At 48.5% G+C, this 20,239-nt stretch overlaps 1 protein-coding gene across 2 annotated transcripts in view; it reads right to left on the bottom strand.

The window, feature by feature from the left end:
- Positions 1–20,239, bottom strand: part of CABIN1 (calcineurin binding protein 1) — a 156,954-nt gene that overhangs the window by 128,571 nt on the left and 8,144 nt on the right. For both annotated transcript variants that reach the window (XM_066260010.1, XM_066260011.1), the window contains exons 4-14: positions 19,908–20,021; positions 16,660–16,794; positions 15,457–15,637; positions 11,895–12,024; positions 10,378–10,527; positions 6,530–6,816; positions 4,526–4,694; positions 3,272–3,408; positions 2,391–2,608; positions 652–730; positions 58–245 (exon numbers count right to left, since the gene is read on the bottom strand). In XM_066260010.1, the coding sequence (XP_066116107.1) occupies positions 58–245; positions 652–730; positions 2,391–2,608; positions 3,272–3,408; positions 4,526–4,694; positions 6,530–6,816; positions 10,378–10,527; positions 11,895–12,024; positions 15,457–15,637; positions 16,660–16,794; positions 19,908–20,021 (1,788 nt within the window). The remainder of the gene's footprint in view (positions 1–57; positions 246–651; positions 731–2,390; positions 2,609–3,271; positions 3,409–4,525; positions 4,695–6,529; positions 6,817–10,377; positions 10,528–11,894; positions 12,025–15,456; positions 15,638–16,659; positions 16,795–19,907; positions 20,022–20,239) is intronic.

Genomic DNA, 20,239 nt, shown 5'->3' with positions numbered 1-20,239 from the left:
CTCCATCCCTATTGGGTGCCAAGACATGCTCCCCAAGCAGCCAATCACAGAACAAACCTGTAGCGCCAGGAACCGAGCCTTCAACCAATACACACGGACCACAAATTCCAGCCAGCCATCCTCAAACAGGTCCCGCTGGGACGAGGCAAATGACAGTTGCAGGAGGTCACCCAGGAAGTGAGTTCCTGGGAAATCAGGCCCAAACCTGCCATTCACCACACCGGCAGGACAGTTCCGAGGAGACACTGAAAACAGGCCAGAAAGAGTCAAATTCATGTGCAGGGTCCAGATGCCCTTCTGCTCCCAGAGACTGCCCTCAGCTCCCTATATAGGAAAATTATATTGGGACACATAAATTGTCACATGAAAACTTGAGAAAACTAAGATCCCACTTCCTTCAATCTTAAGTAACAGAAAAGCAAGGTAGGTGGCTCCCTCTGGGGATCAGCTGCTGCTAACCACTTCTAGAATTGCCAAGGAACTTCTCTTTGAGACCCTGGATTTTTCCAGGACTGACAAGCTGACCCAGGAAATACGCCCACTGCAGAATCAAGTAGGAATTCCATGACTTAGCCTCCCCATGCCTTCTTCTTCTTAACTGCTGAGCGTTCAGAAAGTTACCCCTGCCACAGAAAACAAAATGCCTTCTACCTGCAGAGCTTCTGCCCTTGGTCAACAGCCACTGGTCCAGCTGGAGCTCCATGCAGGAGAGAGACATCAGCATCATGTCCTGCATGACAGACACCAAAAGGTCAGGAGTCACAAACTGTTATCAAAGGGTCAGGGATGAAGGCCCTAGCTGGTTGGCTCAGCGGTAGAGCTGAGCCCAGTGTGTGGAAGTCCCGGGTTCAATTCCTGATCAGGGCACACAGGAGAAGCAATCACCTGTTTCTCCACCCTTCCCTCTTCTCTCTCTCTCTCTCTCCCTCTCCCCTTCCTGCAGCCATGGCTCAAATGGTTCAAGGAATCTGACCCTGGGCTCTGAGGATGGCTCCATGGCCTCACCTCAGGCAATGAAATAGCTCTGTTCGCAGCAACAGAGCAGAGACCCCAGATGGGCAGAGCACCACTCCCTAGTAGGCTTGCCAGGTGGATCCCAGTCGGGGTGCATGCGGGGTCTGTCTCTCTGCCTCCTTGCCTCCCCACCTCTCACTTAATAATAATAATAATAATAATAATGATGATGATGTGTCAGGAATGGAGCAAAATTAAAATTTACTTTGATAAAAATATCACCTCTACCTACTTCCCATTTAATAAATGATAACCAGTGGCTACTTGTCAGGACATAAAAAGAAGCATATGGATCTACACTGTGACAACACTTGGGAGGAGCCCAGAGACCAGTCTTCAGTCCTGCGGGACCGCAGAGTACCAGACAAGACACGCATTCCCACTAAAGCACTCAACCCTTAGAAGTACCAGGGCCAGCGCACTGCTGCCAGGGCACACGATGAAGCAGAGGCGCGGCGGTTATGAGGCGCTGTCCAAGTGCCAGCAAAGCTGGGAAATGACCAACCTGTTTGGAGACCAAAGCCTCAGCTTTTCCTGCCACTTCACATTTTCCCCCGGGAACAGGCTCAGCAGGCTGAAAGTGCCAGGAGGCAGTTTCTGAGGTGTCTCAGTGGAGGCTATATGACCAAGGAACACTGACCCACAGGCCCTAAGCACCTGCCAACCCCAAGCTTTTTCACCTTCAGTGAACCCAGCCAGAAATACCGGGGCCAGCCCTGAAATCTCCCAGTGTTCCCTCCTCAGCATTCAGCCTTGTTCTCACTGGGAAAAGGGGACCAGAGCACCTCGGGTACTTTGAGCCCTGGGAATCACCGAGTAGAGGAGCCTGGGGAGCAGAGAGCTATGGGCAGGTGGGCTGAGCATGGCTCAGATCCCTATTGCTGGAGGCCCCCACCACTCCCCTAAGCAAACCTACTTTGCCTCTGCACTTGCTTCTCTCCTGCTTAAAAATCGGTAATAATCTCTGGAACCTCAAACATAGCCAAATTCTCACTCTGCCCAGCATCTCTGCTGGCTCTCCTCCATCTCAGTAAACCATCCTGTAGCCAGCCTTAGAAGTCCACCCCAACTCCACGTTCAGTTCATCTGTCAGCTCTGCTCCCACAGCCCCCATCCCACTGCCACCGCCATGGACCCTGTGCCCACTCCCAACCCTAAGGGTATCCTCCACTCAGCCACCAGAGATCTCTCTAGGTACAAAGCACGTTCCATGTTTTCCTGCTTCAAACCCTCCAGGGGCCCAGGTTCTAAGCCTAGAAGTGGATGCAGCTAAGCAGGCTCAACACAGTAGCAGCCCCTCACCCCTAGAAGGTCCCTGTGCCCATCCCCTGGTCCCAGTCTGACACTGGCTCTCGAGAGCCCTCCACCCGCCTAACCTTGATGTGCTTGTTGCTGCAGTCCCTCAGTAGTGGGTTGGGCAGGCTGGTGCTGTGCCTCCTCCAGCTGTGGTAGATGCTGAGCACAACCTCTGCCAGGCCCGGGGGCCACCTCAGCAGGAACTTGTGGCCCATGCCCTTCAGGTAGCGCATCATCAGCTCCAGGATGCCCCCATTGGTCAAGTTCTCCAGCAGGAATGTGTGCACATCCTGCCTCTCTGCATGGGGAGGGAGAAACAATCCAACTTGAATAAAAAACCTTCTGCGCCAGGGTCTCTCATTTTCTTTGGAAGAGAATAGAGCGACGGCAGGCCTGGGTGAGAGCAGAAGAGCCCATGTCCTCCTACCACATGGTGGTGCTGAGGTCAGGCTGCCAGGTCCCAATCCTGGCTCCAGCCCTCACTGGCTGTGAGCAAGCCTCTCTGAGTCTCCCAGTCTAAGATGGGTATTAAAGTGCTGCCATGTGCACTGAGTGAGATTGTGCACAAAAAATACAAAGCATGGTGTTTGGCACACTCATGCACTCAACAGTTGTTGTATCAGATACATTTGACTTGCAAATAAATGCCCCTGGGTTTGACCTGAAGCACATGTCCTTCAGAGAGCACAGTCAAGTATGAGCATGGACATTTCAGCAGACCTCCAAGTTGGCCACGGATCTCAGGCCTAACACAAATCCAGGCAGCCTCTTGACCACATTTTATAACATACTCAGAACCATTCTCCCAGAATAAAACCTAAGCAGGTTCCAGATAACAAGAGGGAGAATTTCTCACATTCAGAAACAAGTAGATGTTTCTGTCTCTCTTCTTCTCTCTAAAATCAATAAAGTTAAAAAATAAAATTCCCCACATTGAATGATCACATTGCTCAATTCCTACCAGATTCCATGAATGTGGCCGAGTCAAATGACAGTCTATGAGATCCAATGCTTGGGAAGCTTTCCAGTTTGGCTTCTGACTGAACCTCATAGTTATTGAAGGGGTCATCTTCCTCCTCAGGGTCCAGTTTTCTTAGCCTGTATGAATACACCAAAATCACAAAAGCCACACCACATATTAGGAAACCTAAATGTTTATTATTAACAAAATGAAGTCTGTACTAGGCAGAAGAAAACTAGAATAAGTGAGCAGCAGAGTCCAGAACCCAGTCCTCCAAGAAGCTCTGCCTCTTCCACTTGGATGTTGCCATCACTGAAATAAACTGTCATGAGCCAAAACCCCAGCTGAGGACTCCTGGTAAAGATGCACACTGAATACACACAGTTACTTCCCAAACCCCACTCCAGTGACCCATGAAGAAATAAAAAGGCATAAACTCACAAAGACACAGGGGATGGGGGAGAAAGCCCCACAAGACAAGAACTGTGACCACCAAACATTAGAAGGTAGAAAGATGGCGGACCAGCAGAAACTGGATTGTTTTCTCCATTCAACTAAGGGTGTGAGGAGGGGAACATCAAGCCCACTCTTCGACACCACACACCCTGGAATCAAGGGCCCTGGAGCCTCTGACAGAGGCAAGAAAGCATATACAAAAAGCAGGAGAGCTGGTGAAAATCTGTGGAAGAAGCACTGTGGCTCAGGAATCCCAGCTCCAGAAACCTAGCCCGTTCTCCTGCAGGCTTCTCAGAGGAACTCTGAGCTAGGAAAACCAAGGAAGGATTTACCAGCCCGTCCCTACCTTCTCAGATGTGAGAAAATACTGCTGAGCTTGGAGAAACCAGACAAAGACTATCCCTGAAAGCAGGTGTGCCCCTTCTGGGGGCTTCCTGGTATCTGCATCCAAGGAACAGCAGCCCAGGCCTCCCCAAAGTGGGTATGAGAGCACAGGGACATGAGTGTGTGTGCATGTGGACGTCTGTCGCCTCCAACTCCGGAATCCACTATCTCCTGAGGGCTCGGGAAGTGCCTGATCTTCCAAAAGATGCACAAATCATTGTTCCTGACCTCACATAGTTCAGAGGCAAGAAACACCCAAGATCCCAATCCAGAGAGATCTGTGCTTCAGTCATTTGCACAGAAGTGATGAGAAAACAAAGGAGGTGCCCAGAGAGGGTGGTGATGGAATGAGAAACATTGGTGGTACACGCTGGAAGTTTGTGCATCTGCAAATCAGAAGAGTGTGCACTATACCTGGATGGCAAGAACTTCATCAGAAGCTCCTGGAAGTCTACTTTCTCTTCCTTTTTGCACTTGGTGTTTCGGACTCGGGCAGACCGCCGCTTTGCTGTCTCCCCATTCTCTTCCAAAATTTTCTTCCGCTTTACTCCCTTCTTGGCTTTATCTCCCCCAGAAAATTCGCCTTCACAAAGAGTGCAAATTGAAATCATTCAAGGGGTGGAGGTACAAAAATACAGCACAAGGCATGTCAGTGCCCTCTTTCAATCTCTGCCAGCATGTTTAATCTTTATCTTCTTTGACATTCAATAAATCTCCAGTATCCTGAGTAAAGTTAATTTCAAACTGCGTAACCATCACACCTTTCTCGAATCCAGAGTCCACAGCCAGATCTCAAGACTACTTTTCATTGGCTACAAAACTCCAGGGTCTCAAAGTCAAACATCCCCAGTCCCCTGCCCTTCATGCTGGATGGCTGCAAGAACCTCTGTGGCCACATGGATGAACCTGGGATGGGTTAGAGTAGCAACAGTGACCTCTCCCCATTCTAAAGAAGTGATGTGGTTAAAGAATCAAATGAATTATACAGACAGCAGAGGACAGTCATGTATGATTAAGTTAAAAAATTAGTAAAAATTGCTTATGTGTTCATTCAGAAACTTAACTGCCAGATATTTTTCAGTGACACAGAAAATCAAAAAGCTTGGGGAGTTTTTTGTTGTTGTTGTTGTTGTTGTTTTTCTGAAGCTGGAAATGGGGAGGCAGTCAGACAGACTCCCGCATGTGCCTGACCGGGATCCACCTGGCATGCCCAACAGGGGGCGATGCTCTGCCCATCCGGGGCGCTGCTCTGTTGCGACCAGAGCCAGTCTAGCACCTGAGGCAGAGGCCAAGGAACCATCCCCAGTGCCCAGGCCAGATTTGCTCCAATGGAGCCTTGGCTGCGGGAGGGGAAGAGAGAGACAGAGAGGAAGGAGAGGGGAAGGGGTGGAGAAGCAGATGGGCACTTCTCCTGTGTTCCCTGGCCGGGAATCGAACCCAGGACTTCCGCACACCAGGCCGACGCTCTACCACTGAGCCAACCGGCCAGGGCAAAGCTTGGGGAGTTTTTGTCTGAAATTTTTTACAACTCTAATGATAATAATAAAACCAATTAAAAATATGCTACCGCCCTGGCCGGTTGGCTCAGCGGTAGAGCGTCGGCCTAGCGTGCGGAGGACCCGGGTTCGATTCCCGGCCAGGGCACACAGGAGAAGCGCCCATTTGCTTCTCCACCCCTCCGCCGCGCTTTCCTCTCTGTCTCTCTCTTCCCCTCCCACAGCCAAGGCTCCATTGGAGCAAAGATGGCCCGGGCACTGGGAATGGCTCCTTGGCCGCTGCCCCAGGTGCTAGAGTGGCTCTGGTCGCAACATGGCGACGCCCAGGATGGGCAGAGCATCGCCCCATGGTGGGCGTGCCGGGTGGATCCCGGTCGGGCGCATGCGGGAGTCTGTCAGTCTGACTGTCTCTCCCTGTTTCCAGCTTCGGAAAAATGAAAAAAAAAAAAAAAAAAAAAAAAAAAAATATGCTACCACATGTGGTGAGAACTTTGTTATTTTTTAAGGCCAAAAAACTCAGACATAGCAGTGCTGAGTGCTATGGCGTATGGCCAACAACTGAGCAGAACCAGCAGATGGACCTGCCAGCTCACTTATCACAAGCAGGAAGAATAATCTTTACACCAAGACTTATCAGCCAGCAAGTGTTGAGTGGTCCGAAGGAGCTGCATCCCTGAGCCCTGACTCCTCCCTGAGTAGGCTTCATTACTGAAGCGGCACCTAGGGATCAAAGGCCTGAGGAGCAGCAGCCCCAGGAGCAGGCCAAGAGGCTCCACTGCTGGTCCAGGGGCTCTTGCTTACACCTCAGACCAAGAGAATCACAGGACCTGTTCCTCTGGGGACTAGGCCAGCTCAAAACTCATTCCTGCCCAGTCCAGCAACCTGGGTCTCCCCAGAAGCCAACCCCAAGAGGCCTGCTCACCCATGGGGACACCTGTCTCCAGCAGGCTGGGACTGTGCAGCGGGAAGCTGGCTGTGGCCAGAGGGGAGTAGGAAAGCACAGGCTCTGCCACGGTCACGGATGGGCTGGCACTGACAGGACTTGGCTGGATCATGCTGACAGGCGCCACCACCACAGAGGACACCAGGGGCTGGCTGGGGTCCTGGTAGTCAGACAGGTCAATCCTCTTGCCAAGGCTGGGCCGTGGGGGCTCGCAGGTAGTGAGGTGGTTGTACATGGCCAGCAAACTCTCTCCAAGGCACTTCCAGCTGCAAGGAAACAGTCACAACAGTTGGTCAGCACCCCATCACAGGGTGCTCTGAACACAGGGCCAGCTGGCCCAGGACTGCCATCCCCACGAGGGGATGTCATAGTTTTGTCGTTGCCTTACTGACAAAATCCTGCATCTACCGCAGCTGAGGTGGAGCAGCTGGAGCCAGGGCAGAAGCCCTGGAGCATCTCAGCCTCAGCCACCTCCAGACTTAACCAGACAAGCAGAAAAATCTCTGACTCTCTTGAAAAGCTCCTCCCTACAGGTCAAATCTTTAAAATATCTGTAACGGTTCTCTGCTGTCACTAATCTAGTTTTTTTCTTAGGGGAGCAAGAGAAGGGCTGCTAACAAGGATGTGTTCTAAAGGAACTAAATGGGTCCCCAGGCAGGGTCTCTTGGGAGCAGCATCTTAGTAAGTCCCATGTGGGCCATGGTTGCTGCCTGGCAAACTAAGACCATTGTGTTTTATTGTGTGCTGTAGTATGATGTGGTATGTTTTCTGTTGTGTGTGACATATTATGTTGTGGTATAGTGTGTTATGTTGTGTGCTGTCTATTGTGTTTTCTGTTGTGGTATGTGTTGTGCTATGTATATGTTATGTTATATGTTGGTATGGCATGATATGTCCATCCATTAATCACCCCCAAATGGCTTCTTCTCATGCTCTAAGGCTAAAACCAAATCCTCAGCCTGGCCCACCCAACTGCCCCCATCTCATCTCACAACATGCCCCCACACCCACTATGCTAGCTTTCTTTCAGTTCTGCAAACAAAACCGCACTCAGGATACTACAGGAAATTCAAATAAGTTTCCTTCTGCCCAGAAACAATGCTCTCACCAGGCCCCAAGCCCTTTCTGGTCAGTGTCCACTCCTCTGTCAGGCTCCTACTCTGGCACCTAAGCTTTCTCAGCCCCCAAAACAGTGTGGACTCCACCAGTGCTATACTTCTCTCATCAGGGTGCCCATCCGCTCGGGCATGTGCTCCTTTTGATGACTGACTACCCCTGGGAGCCCCCCATGTTGAGCCCACAGCACAGAGCACAGCGCCCAACATGAAGCTGGCATCCAGTAAATACTGTAGAAGAAATGAAAAGGATGGTGCTTCAAAATCCAGAATGGAGGCTCCAAGGAATATTAGGGATTTCTTACCATTCTTCTCCTGCCTTCAGTAAGAGTTACAGTCAGACAGGGAAGAATCTACTCCTCAGCTGTTGTGCTGGATGCCTTAAAGACACAATTTCATTCACTTGGGCCTCACTCAGGCCTCATAGGCATTGAATAGACCAGGGGGCAGCAAACTGTGGCCCCCAGTCCCTTTTATACAGCTAAGAATGGTTTTCACTGTGTGTGTGTGTGTGTGTGTGAGAGAGAGAGAGAGAGAGAGAGAGAGAGAGAGAGAGAGAAATAAAAACAGACAGGGACAGACAGGAAGGGAAAGAGATGAGAAACATCAATTCTTAATTGCGGCACCTTAGTTATTCATTGATTGCTTTCTCGTATGTGCCTTGACTGGGGGACTAGAGCAGAGTGAGTGACCCCTTGCTCAAGCCAGCAACCTTGGGCTTAAACAAGAGACCTTGGGCTTCAAGCCAACGACCTTTGGGTTAAAGCCAGTGACCATGGGGTCATATCTATGATCCCACGCTCAAGCCAGCGGCCCCATGCTCAAGCTGGTGAGCCTGCACTCAAGCCGAATGAGCCCATGCTCAAGCCGGCGACCCTGGGATTTCGAACCCGGGTCCTCAGCATCTGAGTCCGACGCTTTATCCACTGCGCCACTGCCTGGTCAGGAGATTTTCACATTTTTAAAGTGTTGTTAAAACACACACACACAACAAAGATGGTACCTTGCCCAAAGTCTAAAGCATTTATCATCTGATTCTTTACTGGAAAACTGCCAAGTCCTGGAAGAGACAGTGGTTATTTTAAAGCCTCGCACCTTTTGCTCCCAGAGAATCTTCTTTTAATAATCCAATCCTATACTTTAGTAACAAGCATAACCTCCTTCAGCCCAATCCATCCCCCTCATGCTTCCATTTGGCCTTCACCCTGCACCCCAGAGGGCCGTTGGGACAGTAGTTCACAACTTCTCTTTTCCAGTGACATCATCACAATCCTTCAGAGCATCATTCCTTCAGGACTTCTGCTCCCTCATTTTAACAAGGAGGCACCCAGGGCCCTTCCAAAACCCCCAACCCTCTTGGTCGGGGAGCCAACACTCAAGATGAGATGGTGTCCTGACCCAGCTATTGAAATAAGGGGAAGATTACCTGACCAGAATCCAAGAGCATCTCAAAGAACAGTCCTCTCTCCCTAACCATCTCAGCACCTGTGTGGGAAGATATTCCTAGGAAACTCAACATGCAGGAACAGACAAGCAGAAGTAATAATATGGATCAGAGCCAGCCCTTTCTGTGTACTAAGTGCCATCTCTGTGCTAGCCACCACTAGGTGTTCTATTTAATTGTCACCACAACCCTGTAAGAAAGGGATGTGGCCCTCCCCCATTTTCAGGGAGTGGCATGTAACATCTTTAGGGCCACCCAGCTAGGGGTGCCGGGATTGGACCCAGGTCTGTCTGATCCAGGACAGGAGCTATGGACCACTAGGTGACAAAGCCTCTGAGTATTGGCGGGGGAGGGGGGGGAAGGAACGTTGCTATCGAGGCATGCTAAATTTAAAGATTCAAGATTCGATGTCAGAATTTTAAATACAGAAACTAGGCCTTGGCTGGTGGCTCAGTGGATACAGCGTCAGTCCAGCGAATGGACGTCCTGGGTTCGATCCTGGTCAGGGCACATAGGCAAAGTGATCATCTGTTTCTCCCCTCCCCCCCTCCCCCTTCCCCTCCTGTAGCCAGTGGCTCAATTAGTTCAAGCATGGCCCTGGGCTCGGTTGGTCCAAGAGTCAGCCTCAGGAGATAAAAACAGCTGGGTACTCGAGCACTGGCCAACAGAGTGGCCAGGTGGATCCTGGTTGGGGTGCATGCAAGAGTCTGCCTCACTATCTCCCCTCCTCTTACCAAAAGATAAATAAAAAAAACTGCACACTAGATCTCACTATGGGGCTAAATTACCCCAATTCTATTGGGCGGCCAATACCAGCTTGTCCTACCCAGGCTGGGGGTGGGGTTCATACACTGTGTCACTCACAAGGGCCCTGGAGGACAAGCATGGGCTTGAGAGCCAGCAAACCCAGACCTACAATCAACTCTAGGCTCTCCATTCACAATTTAACTGTTCTGAATCTGATTTCCTCCTGTCAAGTGTTTGACAAATGTGAGTTTCCTCTTCCCACCTGGGGGAGGCAACTGAGAGGGGGCTTATAGGAATGTGGCAGATGGCTGGGGTCAAGAACAGCAACAGCAAAGAAGGACAAAGACTGGGCCCACTTGGGAGAGGCCTGGCTGTTTCTTAGTGGTCTAAAAGTAGGCCACACTCCTCAGACATCAATGTGCACCCAACTCCTACCCACACCACCAGCCTAGCATCAGTTTCACACTCTTGTACATGACCCACCTGCCAACCCAGCATCTCCAGAGACCCAGACAACCTACGTGAAAAAGGGGATGGGCTGCACCAGCTTCAGGTCCGGCTCCTTCTCCCGCATGGTCAGGGCCTGCCTCTTCTTCCGCAGCCCCAGGGCCTCATCTATGATGGCCTGTGTCTCAGCTGCACTCACCGACACATCATGGATTGACATGTCACTAAGAGCATAGTGTGTAAGACAGAGAAATTACAATGTTACAAATCAGAGCCAAGCTGAAATTTTACAGACAGGGATGCAGTTAAATTAATACCCTTTAATTTACATTAATTCTTCCAACAAATAAAATACCACTTGAGTCTGGCCTTGGAAGGGCAGTAATTAGCATTCTTAATACCCACATACTCTAGAAATGACTAATACCCTTTGTTCCTTTTGCAATTCAATATTGAGCAAAGTGTTTTCGTATGTATTAACAGTATCAGAGTAAGTCAGAAAAGCCACGGGAAAAGAAAATCTTGCTCTCTATTTATAGAAAACTTTTAAAGAATTTACCTAGACCATCCTGCCCATCACAACAAAACATCATCAGACCAGCCAAGCTCAGCAAAGTCTATGGTGTTTCTAAACTACAGAAGGGTGGGGCTCTGAGGCCTCAAATCCCCTTCAACAGGCCCATCTCTGCCAGAGGTGGCCCAATAGTACCTGCACTCCTGCCCAGTGTCCTGATGCCTCCCATCAAAGTTCCACCACAGAGCCACTTGCTCCAAAGATCAGTCCCCTCAGGACAGATGTGAACAAGAGACAGTCTAACATGGGACATACTGAGATAAATACTCCCACACACACACACACACCAGCTGAGTTCCAGGAGCCAAGGAAACACCAGAGGGTGAAGGAGTTGTTTCAGCTGGAGCGCTAGGGAAGGAAGGCAGCCAGGGCTCGGAAAGTTGCTGAGAGGTGGCCTGAGAGCTGGCACATGAAGGAGGTGCAATGGCATGACACGTGGAAAGGTGGAAACATGGCATTCCAGGTAAGGGCGAAGTGGGGGCCAGGTACCAGGGCAAGACAGAGCACAATGGGGTGGACCTGAGACAGTTCTCCTCATGGGGGAGGAAGAAGCAGAACTGCACAGTGCTCCTGGACAGTGCTATGGGTACATTGTCCTGGAGGCAAGGCAGGGATGGCACAGAATCAGAAGTGTGTGTGGGACAATGAACTTGGGCAGTACTGGAAGGAAAACCCTGAAAAGGGGAAGAGCAAATGTGGAGGAGACATGGTGGACATCAGGCTGCTGCAAGCAGCCAGAGAAGAGCTGACAATCACCAAAAGCCGACAGGGCAGTGGGGAAAGAGGGCAGCAGCCAGTCAAGGCAGCAGCACTGAGATTAGGCACACAGCTGAGTAATACATAAGGCAGGTCAAAGCCATTTCACCAGATGATGATGAAGGGGATGAAGTGCAAGGGCTCATCCTCCAGGAGGTCAGGACGTGAGAGAACCAAGTATATACACTTCCTGATATTCACCAGCTACTCGGGAAGGAAGCAAGAGGGTGCAGACCCAGGCAGGAAAGAGGCAGGACCTACCATTTAAGGAACATTCGGAGGGAGTCTTTCCGGAGACAAGGCTGCTCCTCAAATATCTTCTCCTTGAGAACCAGCCCTTTGCTGTACCGGCAATCCTTCTCCAAAGCTTTGCAGATGAAGTACAGACATGCTGCAGGGGAAGAAACAGTTGACTTCTGAGTGTGCGTTCTGAAGCTCTAACCTTGCCAGTTAATATCCAGAAAATACTCCTGCTCTAGAATCAAAGAAATGCTCAGTAAACAATAACAAGATCCCAGTTTAACTGATTCAATCAGGAAAGATTTCTGAAAATAATTTACCCACAGCAGAGAGGGCAATCCAACCACTGTAGGGCAGGGCAGACTGTACGATCTTTCTGAAGAACTACCAGCCTTACACATAATTGACCCAGCAATCCTACTTCTAGGAATTGCTGTAGAAAAACTTACAGGCCCACAATGATTAGCTATTGGCTAAATGCAAAACGGCCTTCAACAGCAGGAAATCACTCAGTGCCCCACCATGGAAACCTGGTTAAGGAAGGTTTCCCCAATCCATACACTGAGTTGCTGAGAAGCAACTGCACAGATGGGTTGATGGGTATACTTACTGACCAACAAGAAGGCCATAAGATAGCTTGGGGAAGAGTCAGGGGATCAGTCACAGTGCAACTCCATTTGTACACAAAGACATGGCTTCTCCGGGAACACAGAAGGACTAGGGGATGGCCTTTAGTGACTTCCAGAGAGAAAACCATGGAGGCACTGGGCATCTGAATGATGCCAGTTCCCAGAAAGCATTTTAGCTGCAATAAAGCTAACCAAATGAGCTGCAGAGGGAAGGCCTAAGAAGTCTCAAGGCAACAAGAAGTGGTCAGTAGGCATTAACCCCAAGCACCCCTGCCTGCTCACCTCAAATGTATAAATGCCACTGGGAGTCAATTAAACATGCTGCTTTCCCTTTGGGGCTTAGATGAGTGTCAAATCTACCAGGGCTCTCACAGATATATGCATCAGGTCAGTCTCTTAAACCTATTTTTCCCGCAGGACCTAAGTTGACCAAGCAAAACTTCTAAAATGAGACGGCATGCAAAGAACTAAACCAAGTTGCCAGGGACAAAAGGCTGACCACTAATGACTCCAGCTGCAGGAAGAGCACCCAGAGGAGATTAAAGGGCTCTGGAAGAAGAAACTGCTAGAGTCAAAACAATGTTCCACAGGGAATAATATATTCTTCTGGTAGGAGTGAAAACTTGAGCAACGAACAGAACAAGTACCTATGTCCACCAAAGGAAGTATACAAGAACGTTCACAGCAGCTTTACGCAAAAACCCAAATCTGGATATAATCCAAATGTCCAAGCACAGACACTCAAACTGTGAATGCACATAATAGGCTACATATACAGCAATAATAAAAAAGCCTAGTGAACACCACACCCTACCTAGGGGCACTCTCAGACAGGACAACCACCGCATAGGGAGCCAGGTTGAAAAGAGTACCTGTTGCCATCTGACGCCCCCTAGAGGAAGTTCAACAATAAGCAGAGCTCATCTCTGGTGAAAAGGGAGAAATCAGGTCACCTCAGTGGCTAGTAATGACTGGAAACAGACCCAAAGCAGCCTGCTTCTAGGGCTCCGCATATGTTTTACAACTTGACGTATTCATATATACAGTGTGTCCCTAAAGTCATGGTGCACTTCTGACAGGTCACAGGAAAGCAACAAAAGACAATAGAAATGTGAAATCTGCACCAAATAAAAGGAAAACTCTCCCAGTTTCATACCTATTCAGTGCAGTTCGATGTGGGCTCACGCACAGATTTTTTAGGGCTCCTTCGGTAGCTATCCCGTATAGCCTCTACAGACTTGTCACTGACTGATGGCCTATCAGAACGGGGTTTCTCCACCAAACTGCCAGTTTCCTTCAACTGCTTATCCCACCGAGTAATGTTATTCCTATGTGGTGGCACTTCGTTATAAATGCGCCAATATTCACATTGTACTTTGGTCACAAATTCAAATTTAGCAAGCCACAGAACACACTGAACTTTCCTCTGTACCGTCCACATCTCGACTGGCATGGCCGTGGGCTGTTCCGCTGTATACACGGTGTTACATCATCATCTGCGCATGCACATATGCTGCCACATCATCCTACAGAAACTGGGAGGATTTTCCTTTTATTTGGTGCAGATTTCACATTTCTATCGTCTTTTGTTGCTGTCCTGTGACCAGTCAAAAGTGCACCATGACTGTATAAACTGATGGAACTCAGGTGTGCACTTCACTGTGTGTATATTTTATCTCAAAAAGATTTATAAAGTGGTTGCAGAGAACAAGAACTGAAGGTGGGAACAGGTGAGCAGGCCCATGCTTCTCAACAAACTCCATCCTAGTGCTATTTGACATTTCCTTAAAAAGGAAAAGGAAAACTCTGTAAGGCAGCTTTCCAGGCATAAATGTTGGAAGTGATAACAAACGCTGGTCAGCATGTCTGTCATCAAAAACATAATTGGGCTCTGCTGGGACCAGCCTGCAGCAAACGTGGTCAGCCCTGCTCAGAGTGCTCCTGGGCTCAGAGCACTCCTGGGCTCAGAGACCCACCCTCTACTCTGGCCTCAGAGCATTCACTGAGAAGGCTGACCTCCATGGAAGGACCAAAACCCCCAAGGCCAGAACACTTGATCTGTACCTGTCTCTGGACCAGCCCGTTTAACAGGCAGAGATGTTCACTGCAGAGCAGAAGGCAAGGCCAAGAGCAGAGGGCAAGGACGAGACCAGGAAGCTGAACCATCTGGAAGGCAGACTGGGGCTCTAATAGCAATCTTCCCAGTAGCACTGCTGCTTTGCAAAGGAACAGGCAGCTTCAAGAGGTAGTGAGCTCCCTGGCACCAGAAAAAATCAAGTTGCGGTTGTTAAGCCATCAGTCAGCAAGTTAAAGATACAGGTTCTGGCCCTGGCCAGTTGGCTCACTGGTAGATCATCAGACCAGTGTGCAGATGTCGCGGTTCAATTCCTAGTCAGGGCACACAGGAGAGGCGACCATCTGCTTCTCCACCCCTCTCCATCCCCTTTCTCTCTCTCTTACCCTCCCACAGCCACGACTCCATTGGTTCAAGCGAGTTGGCCTCAGGCACTGAGGATGGCTCTGTGGCCTTTGCCTCAGGCTCTGAAAAAATGACTCAGTTATTGAGCAACGGCACCAGATGGGCAGAGCATCATCCTGTAGTGGGCTTGCTGGGTGGATCGTGGATGGGGAGCATGTGAGAATCTGTCTCTCTGCCTTCGCTCCTCTCACTTAAAAAAAAAAGATACAGGTCCTAGCACAATGCTGGGATGAAATGAGATAACCAAAGGGAAAACCTCTCATGCTACTTACTATTATAACATACTCAATAAATCTCAATTGAGTAAGAAAGACAAGCAGAATAAAGAAGGGATATAAAAACATCTCCATTCTTCCTGACAGTCAGACAAAAAGACCTTCAGTGTTAACCTTGGTTTCTAGCTTATCCCAGCCACCATCCCTCCTCTGTCCCAAAAATACAAGCACAAGGAAGAAAGCATCAAAGCCTTACTCACTTGTATAATCGCTGAGGGTATACAGGACAGTGATGAGGTTGTCCAAGCAGGGCCAATGGTCAGGATTGCACCGCAGCCCTTCCTCAAAAGCATGGCGAGCCAACGGAACCCGGATGAGCCTCAGGGCCACGTGTCCGATTTTATACCAAAGGTTGACATCCGTGGAGTCCAGCATGACCGCCTGGAAGCAGCAGAGGACACATACACACTCAGTCAGCTCTCTCACTGAGCCTGCCTATGATGACAGGAGGGACACAACACTGTCCCAGTCACTCAAACTATCCAGGAAAGTGGCAAATAAAAGTTACAAGAACCAGTTTACCTCATTCAGAACATTTTCTTGATATATTCTGTCAATCTAAACATCTGTGTTTCTCAAGTATAGACAGAAGTGAAAATGAAAGAAGTAGAATTAAAATAAGATACAAGAGTCCTGCGGAATTCTAAAAAGATTGAATTCTGGAGGTAGACTCGGTTCACATTTCTGCCGCTGCTTGGACCAGCAGCACGATCCTGAGCCTCAGTATCCTCACCACTAAAATGAGAATAAAGACACCTTCCTTGCAAGATAATGAGAGGGTCAGCAGGTGCATAAAAAGTAGGTAGCTCAGTGTCTGGCACTTCAGAGGTGCCTACAGAGATGGTGACAGTATTATAGAAATAATGGCATTACTATTATGAATAGGTACAGGATGTCAGGTGCCAGGCTCTGTTCTTTGCACTAGCACACATACCAATTCATTTAATTTTCACAATGATTTTTTTAAAGATTTTATTTATTGATTTTTTGAAAGAGAGAAACAAGAGGAGCAGGAAGCATCAGCTAATAGTAGTTGCTTCTGATATATGCCTTAATCAGGCAAGCCCAGGGTTTCAAAACTTTAGCATTCTAGGTTGACATCTTATCCACTGTGCCACCACATGTCAGGCACCAACATCTTTTGTTATTATTCCCATTATACTGATGTTGACTATTCACCTATAGTACAAGTGCCCTAAGTGGCACAGAAAGAATGCACACATAGGCCCCTGCTCTCCAGGCCTCTCTGAACTCACTGTTAACACTTACAGACCAGAGCCTTGGGGACTACAGCTTGATGATGTACCACTACAAATTCTTTCCAGCCAATAAGACCTCAACCTCACTCCTTCCACCAAGACCTTTCAAAAATACCAGGGAACTGAGCACTGCCAAAGCTGTACCTCCAAGTAGAACTCCATGGCTGTCTCCAGCTCCTCTCGCTGGGCTGCCAGCTGGGCCAGGTTCTTATATGTAGAATATTTCAGCATCAGCCCAGGGTGTTTCAACCCTTCTTTCTCATCACCAGATGAAACTGCCTGTGAAAAAACAAACAGAAGAGCAGACGTGACATTAGGTACTGAACCTCAGCAGAGAGTCAGCAGGACACCTGGCTCCCAGGCTGGCCTCTGGCTGCAGGCCGTTGGACCACTCTGGTGACATCCTCCATTGGAAGATAAAAGCGTTGCACCACAGTTCTTAGAGGACCCCTCAAGCTTGGGGCACACAGACAAGAAAGGTCAGACAACCGTGAGGCAGTTTGCAGGTAGTCTGGGCACCAAAAACACAGAAAGAACCCTCCCATCACTCCCGCTATGCCCGAGGGTGACATGGCATCAAGTAAGCCAGACATCAGGTTAGAAGATGGGGAACAGAGTGTGAGGAGACCGCCTGGGTACAGCAGGCAGGGCCTGGAACTTTACGCAGGCAGCAAGTGCCTAGGCAGCCAACATCCCTACACATCCTACATCCTTCAGTAGGAAGGGCACTGGAACAGGAGTTAGGAGGCTGAGTCCTAGACCTTCTAACTTGCCACTTGACCATGGACAAGTTGATTTAACTACAAAGTTAGTGTCCCAAGGAGCTCTGTAATATAAGGACAATAACTCCTTCCCTAAATATCAAAAGTGAAAGTGAGCCCAAAGAGTATAAAGATTGTTTTTTTTCATTAATTAAAACTTTAATATAACGTTATTAAAAGCAGCAATTCAAAATCATAACTTTTACAAGGTGCACAGGATTATAAGGTCAGTCGGCAGTAATGCAGCTATTACTGGAACAAAGGCAATGCTCGGCTGCAGTCAGGGCGGCTTGGCCAGGCCTTATGCTGGGAAGTCATCCCGACCCTCCTCCCCCCTCAAAGAGTATAAAGATTGTTAACGTGCTTTTTAAAAAAAGTTATGATAACCCTGACTGAAGAGGCTCAGTTGGGTAGTGTCATCCTGAAATGCAAAAGTTGCCAGTTCAATCCCCAGTCAGTGCACATACAGGAACAGATCAATATTTCTGTCTCTCTCTCCTTTCCTCTCCCTCTAAAATCAATAAATAAAAAAAATTTTTTAAAGCTATGATAACTCTTAGAAAACATTATCATTTCTAAGAAACCACCAATTAGAAAAACCATTGTTCTAACCACAGGACACAGAGTAAAATAATTCTAATACAGAAAATATTTTGTATGTTAGAAATTATGGTAATTTTTGTGACTGGCACAAAGAAGTAATTTCCGCCTGACCAGGCAGTGGCGTATTAGATAGAGCGTCGAACTGGGATGCGAAAGGACCCAGGTTCGAGACCCTGAGGTCATCAGCTTGAGTGCAGGCTCATCTGGTTTGAGCAAGGCTCACCAGTTTGAGCCCAAGGTCTCTGGCTCGAGCAAGGGGTCACTTGGTCTGCTGTAGCCCCAGTGGTCAAGGCACATATGAGAAATCAATCAATGAACAACTAAGGAACCGCAACGAAGAATTGATGTTTCTCATCTCTCTCCCTTCCTATCTGTCTGTCCCTCTCTCTGTCTCTGCCAAAAAAAAAAGAGATGGACACAGCTACAACTACAAGACTGACACACAGCCAGTGCCCTTCAGTCAAAGGCCCGATGCCTGGCCTCTGTCAAGTGCTGGGCCAGCACCCAGAATCAGCTATGTTCTTAGACTGCCAGCTCAGTGCTGTGCTCTACCCGCTCATGTTTCCAAGGCCCACTCACTGTGGCCTGACAGGAAAGACACACTCCTAAAACGTGCCCGGCACCTGGCCCATAGCTGGTGCTCAGTAAAAGTGGAATAAAAATCATTTTCCCTCTCTGGGCCCTCACTCATTTCCTACTAATAGGGGAGGGGTGGGTCACAATTCCTACAGCCCTAATTCCAAGACAGTAAACTAGTCCCAAAGAATCTTGACAAGCTATGCTTGAGACACCAGTGTCTGTCTTCCTGGGACTATAGGAGACTCTACCCAACTGAAGGACTAGGTGGTCCCCAAAATGCCTATGGATGGAGTCTGTCTGCTTCCTTACTACACATCATTTCTGTGTTTGGTGTTTGAGTACTTGAAAACAAAAACCTTTCCTCTTTTTTTTAATTGATTTTAATTTGTTGTGTTTACCTAGTTACAAGTGTACCCCCGAATACATTTCTCTCCCTCCCCCTTGTTCTTCTTGATACCCCCCTTTCCCCCTCCCCCCACTACACTCCCCCTTTCCTCCATAATTTACTATCCCGCCCTCTATCTCTCTGTGTCATGTGTCATGTTTATAGACTTTTACCAATGTCTTTCCCTTCTTTGATCCCCCCTTCTCTTCCCCTTTCCCTCTGGACTCTTTGACACTTTCTCTGCCTCTCTTCTATTCCTCAGTTCTCATTGTTCAATGGATTCCTCATATGAGTGAAGTCATATGATATTTTTCTTTCTCTGTCTGGCTTATTTCACTTAGAATAGACTCCAGGTAAAAACCTTTCCTCTTAATGAAATAAACATCATCATCCTAAATCAATTTAAGATTGAGAACAATTCTCAAACCTCCTGATAACATTTCCATGACCCAGCTAACTCATTCAAGCTAATTCACCTCACCACCAGCATGGTCCTCATGCCAGATCCAGGTCCTGCCCTGCCTGCCCCTCTATATCATGTCCATGTCTTCAGTGTGGCTCTGCTCACTCAGCCTGCACCTGTATTGGTCTCCCAACCCCTCTAACTACATTTTTCAAAAGCCCCATTGCACACCTACACAGATTCCCTGAGCTCAGGGCTATCAAAACAATGGCATTTTGCCAAAATCTACCACCCACAGGTAGCACACAGGAATCAGAAAACCATGAACTATAATCCTAGCTCTAAAGTTTTAGTTGTTGAGTAGCTCTGAGCCATCAACACCTCACAAGCCTGTTTCCAAAACTACAAAATGGGGATAATAGCCACCACCCACTTGGCAGAGTAGTTGTGAAGATGAAGTAACAGTGACAGCTGACACTTCCAGAGCTCTTACTACACACCAAGAACCATTCTCCAGGCTTCACTGGATTCACTCAACCCTCACAACAACCCAATGAGGGACACACTCTACACGTGGGGAAGCTTAAGGGCAGACAGGGGAAATAACACGTCCAAGGTCACCTGGCTCCAGGGCCTACCTCAGGGCCTGCTGGTGCCTCACCTCTCGCAACAGGCGTGCCTCCAGCAGCTCATGATAGGCCTTGGCAGACTCCTCAAACTGGTCATGTTTTTGCAGATCCAGGGCCTTGTGGTACAAGGCAAAAGCCTCTGCTTCCTGCAAACAAAGATGGGGTAAGTTTTCATGCAGTAAAAACTTTGCCTTTTTTAAGTGAAAAATGTATATAATGGGGGCTGTAGTCAGGGCCCTGTTAACTGTCAGCTGTACCCTCTGTAGTGGAAACAATCCTAATACTCCAACCTCCCACGATCTCATCCTTTAAATTTCATTAAAAATATAACTGAATGCATTTAAAATGAGATGCCATTTATAGA

This window comes from Saccopteryx bilineata, chromosome 2, assembly GCF_036850765.1.
Source record: "Saccopteryx bilineata isolate mSacBil1 chromosome 2, mSacBil1_pri_phased_curated, whole genome shotgun sequence".
Lineage (NCBI taxonomy): Eukaryota > Metazoa > Chordata > Mammalia > Chiroptera > Emballonuridae > Saccopteryx > Saccopteryx bilineata.
The sequence above is the reverse complement of the archived record's forward strand: the minus strand, read 5'-3'. Positions and strand labels throughout refer to the sequence as shown.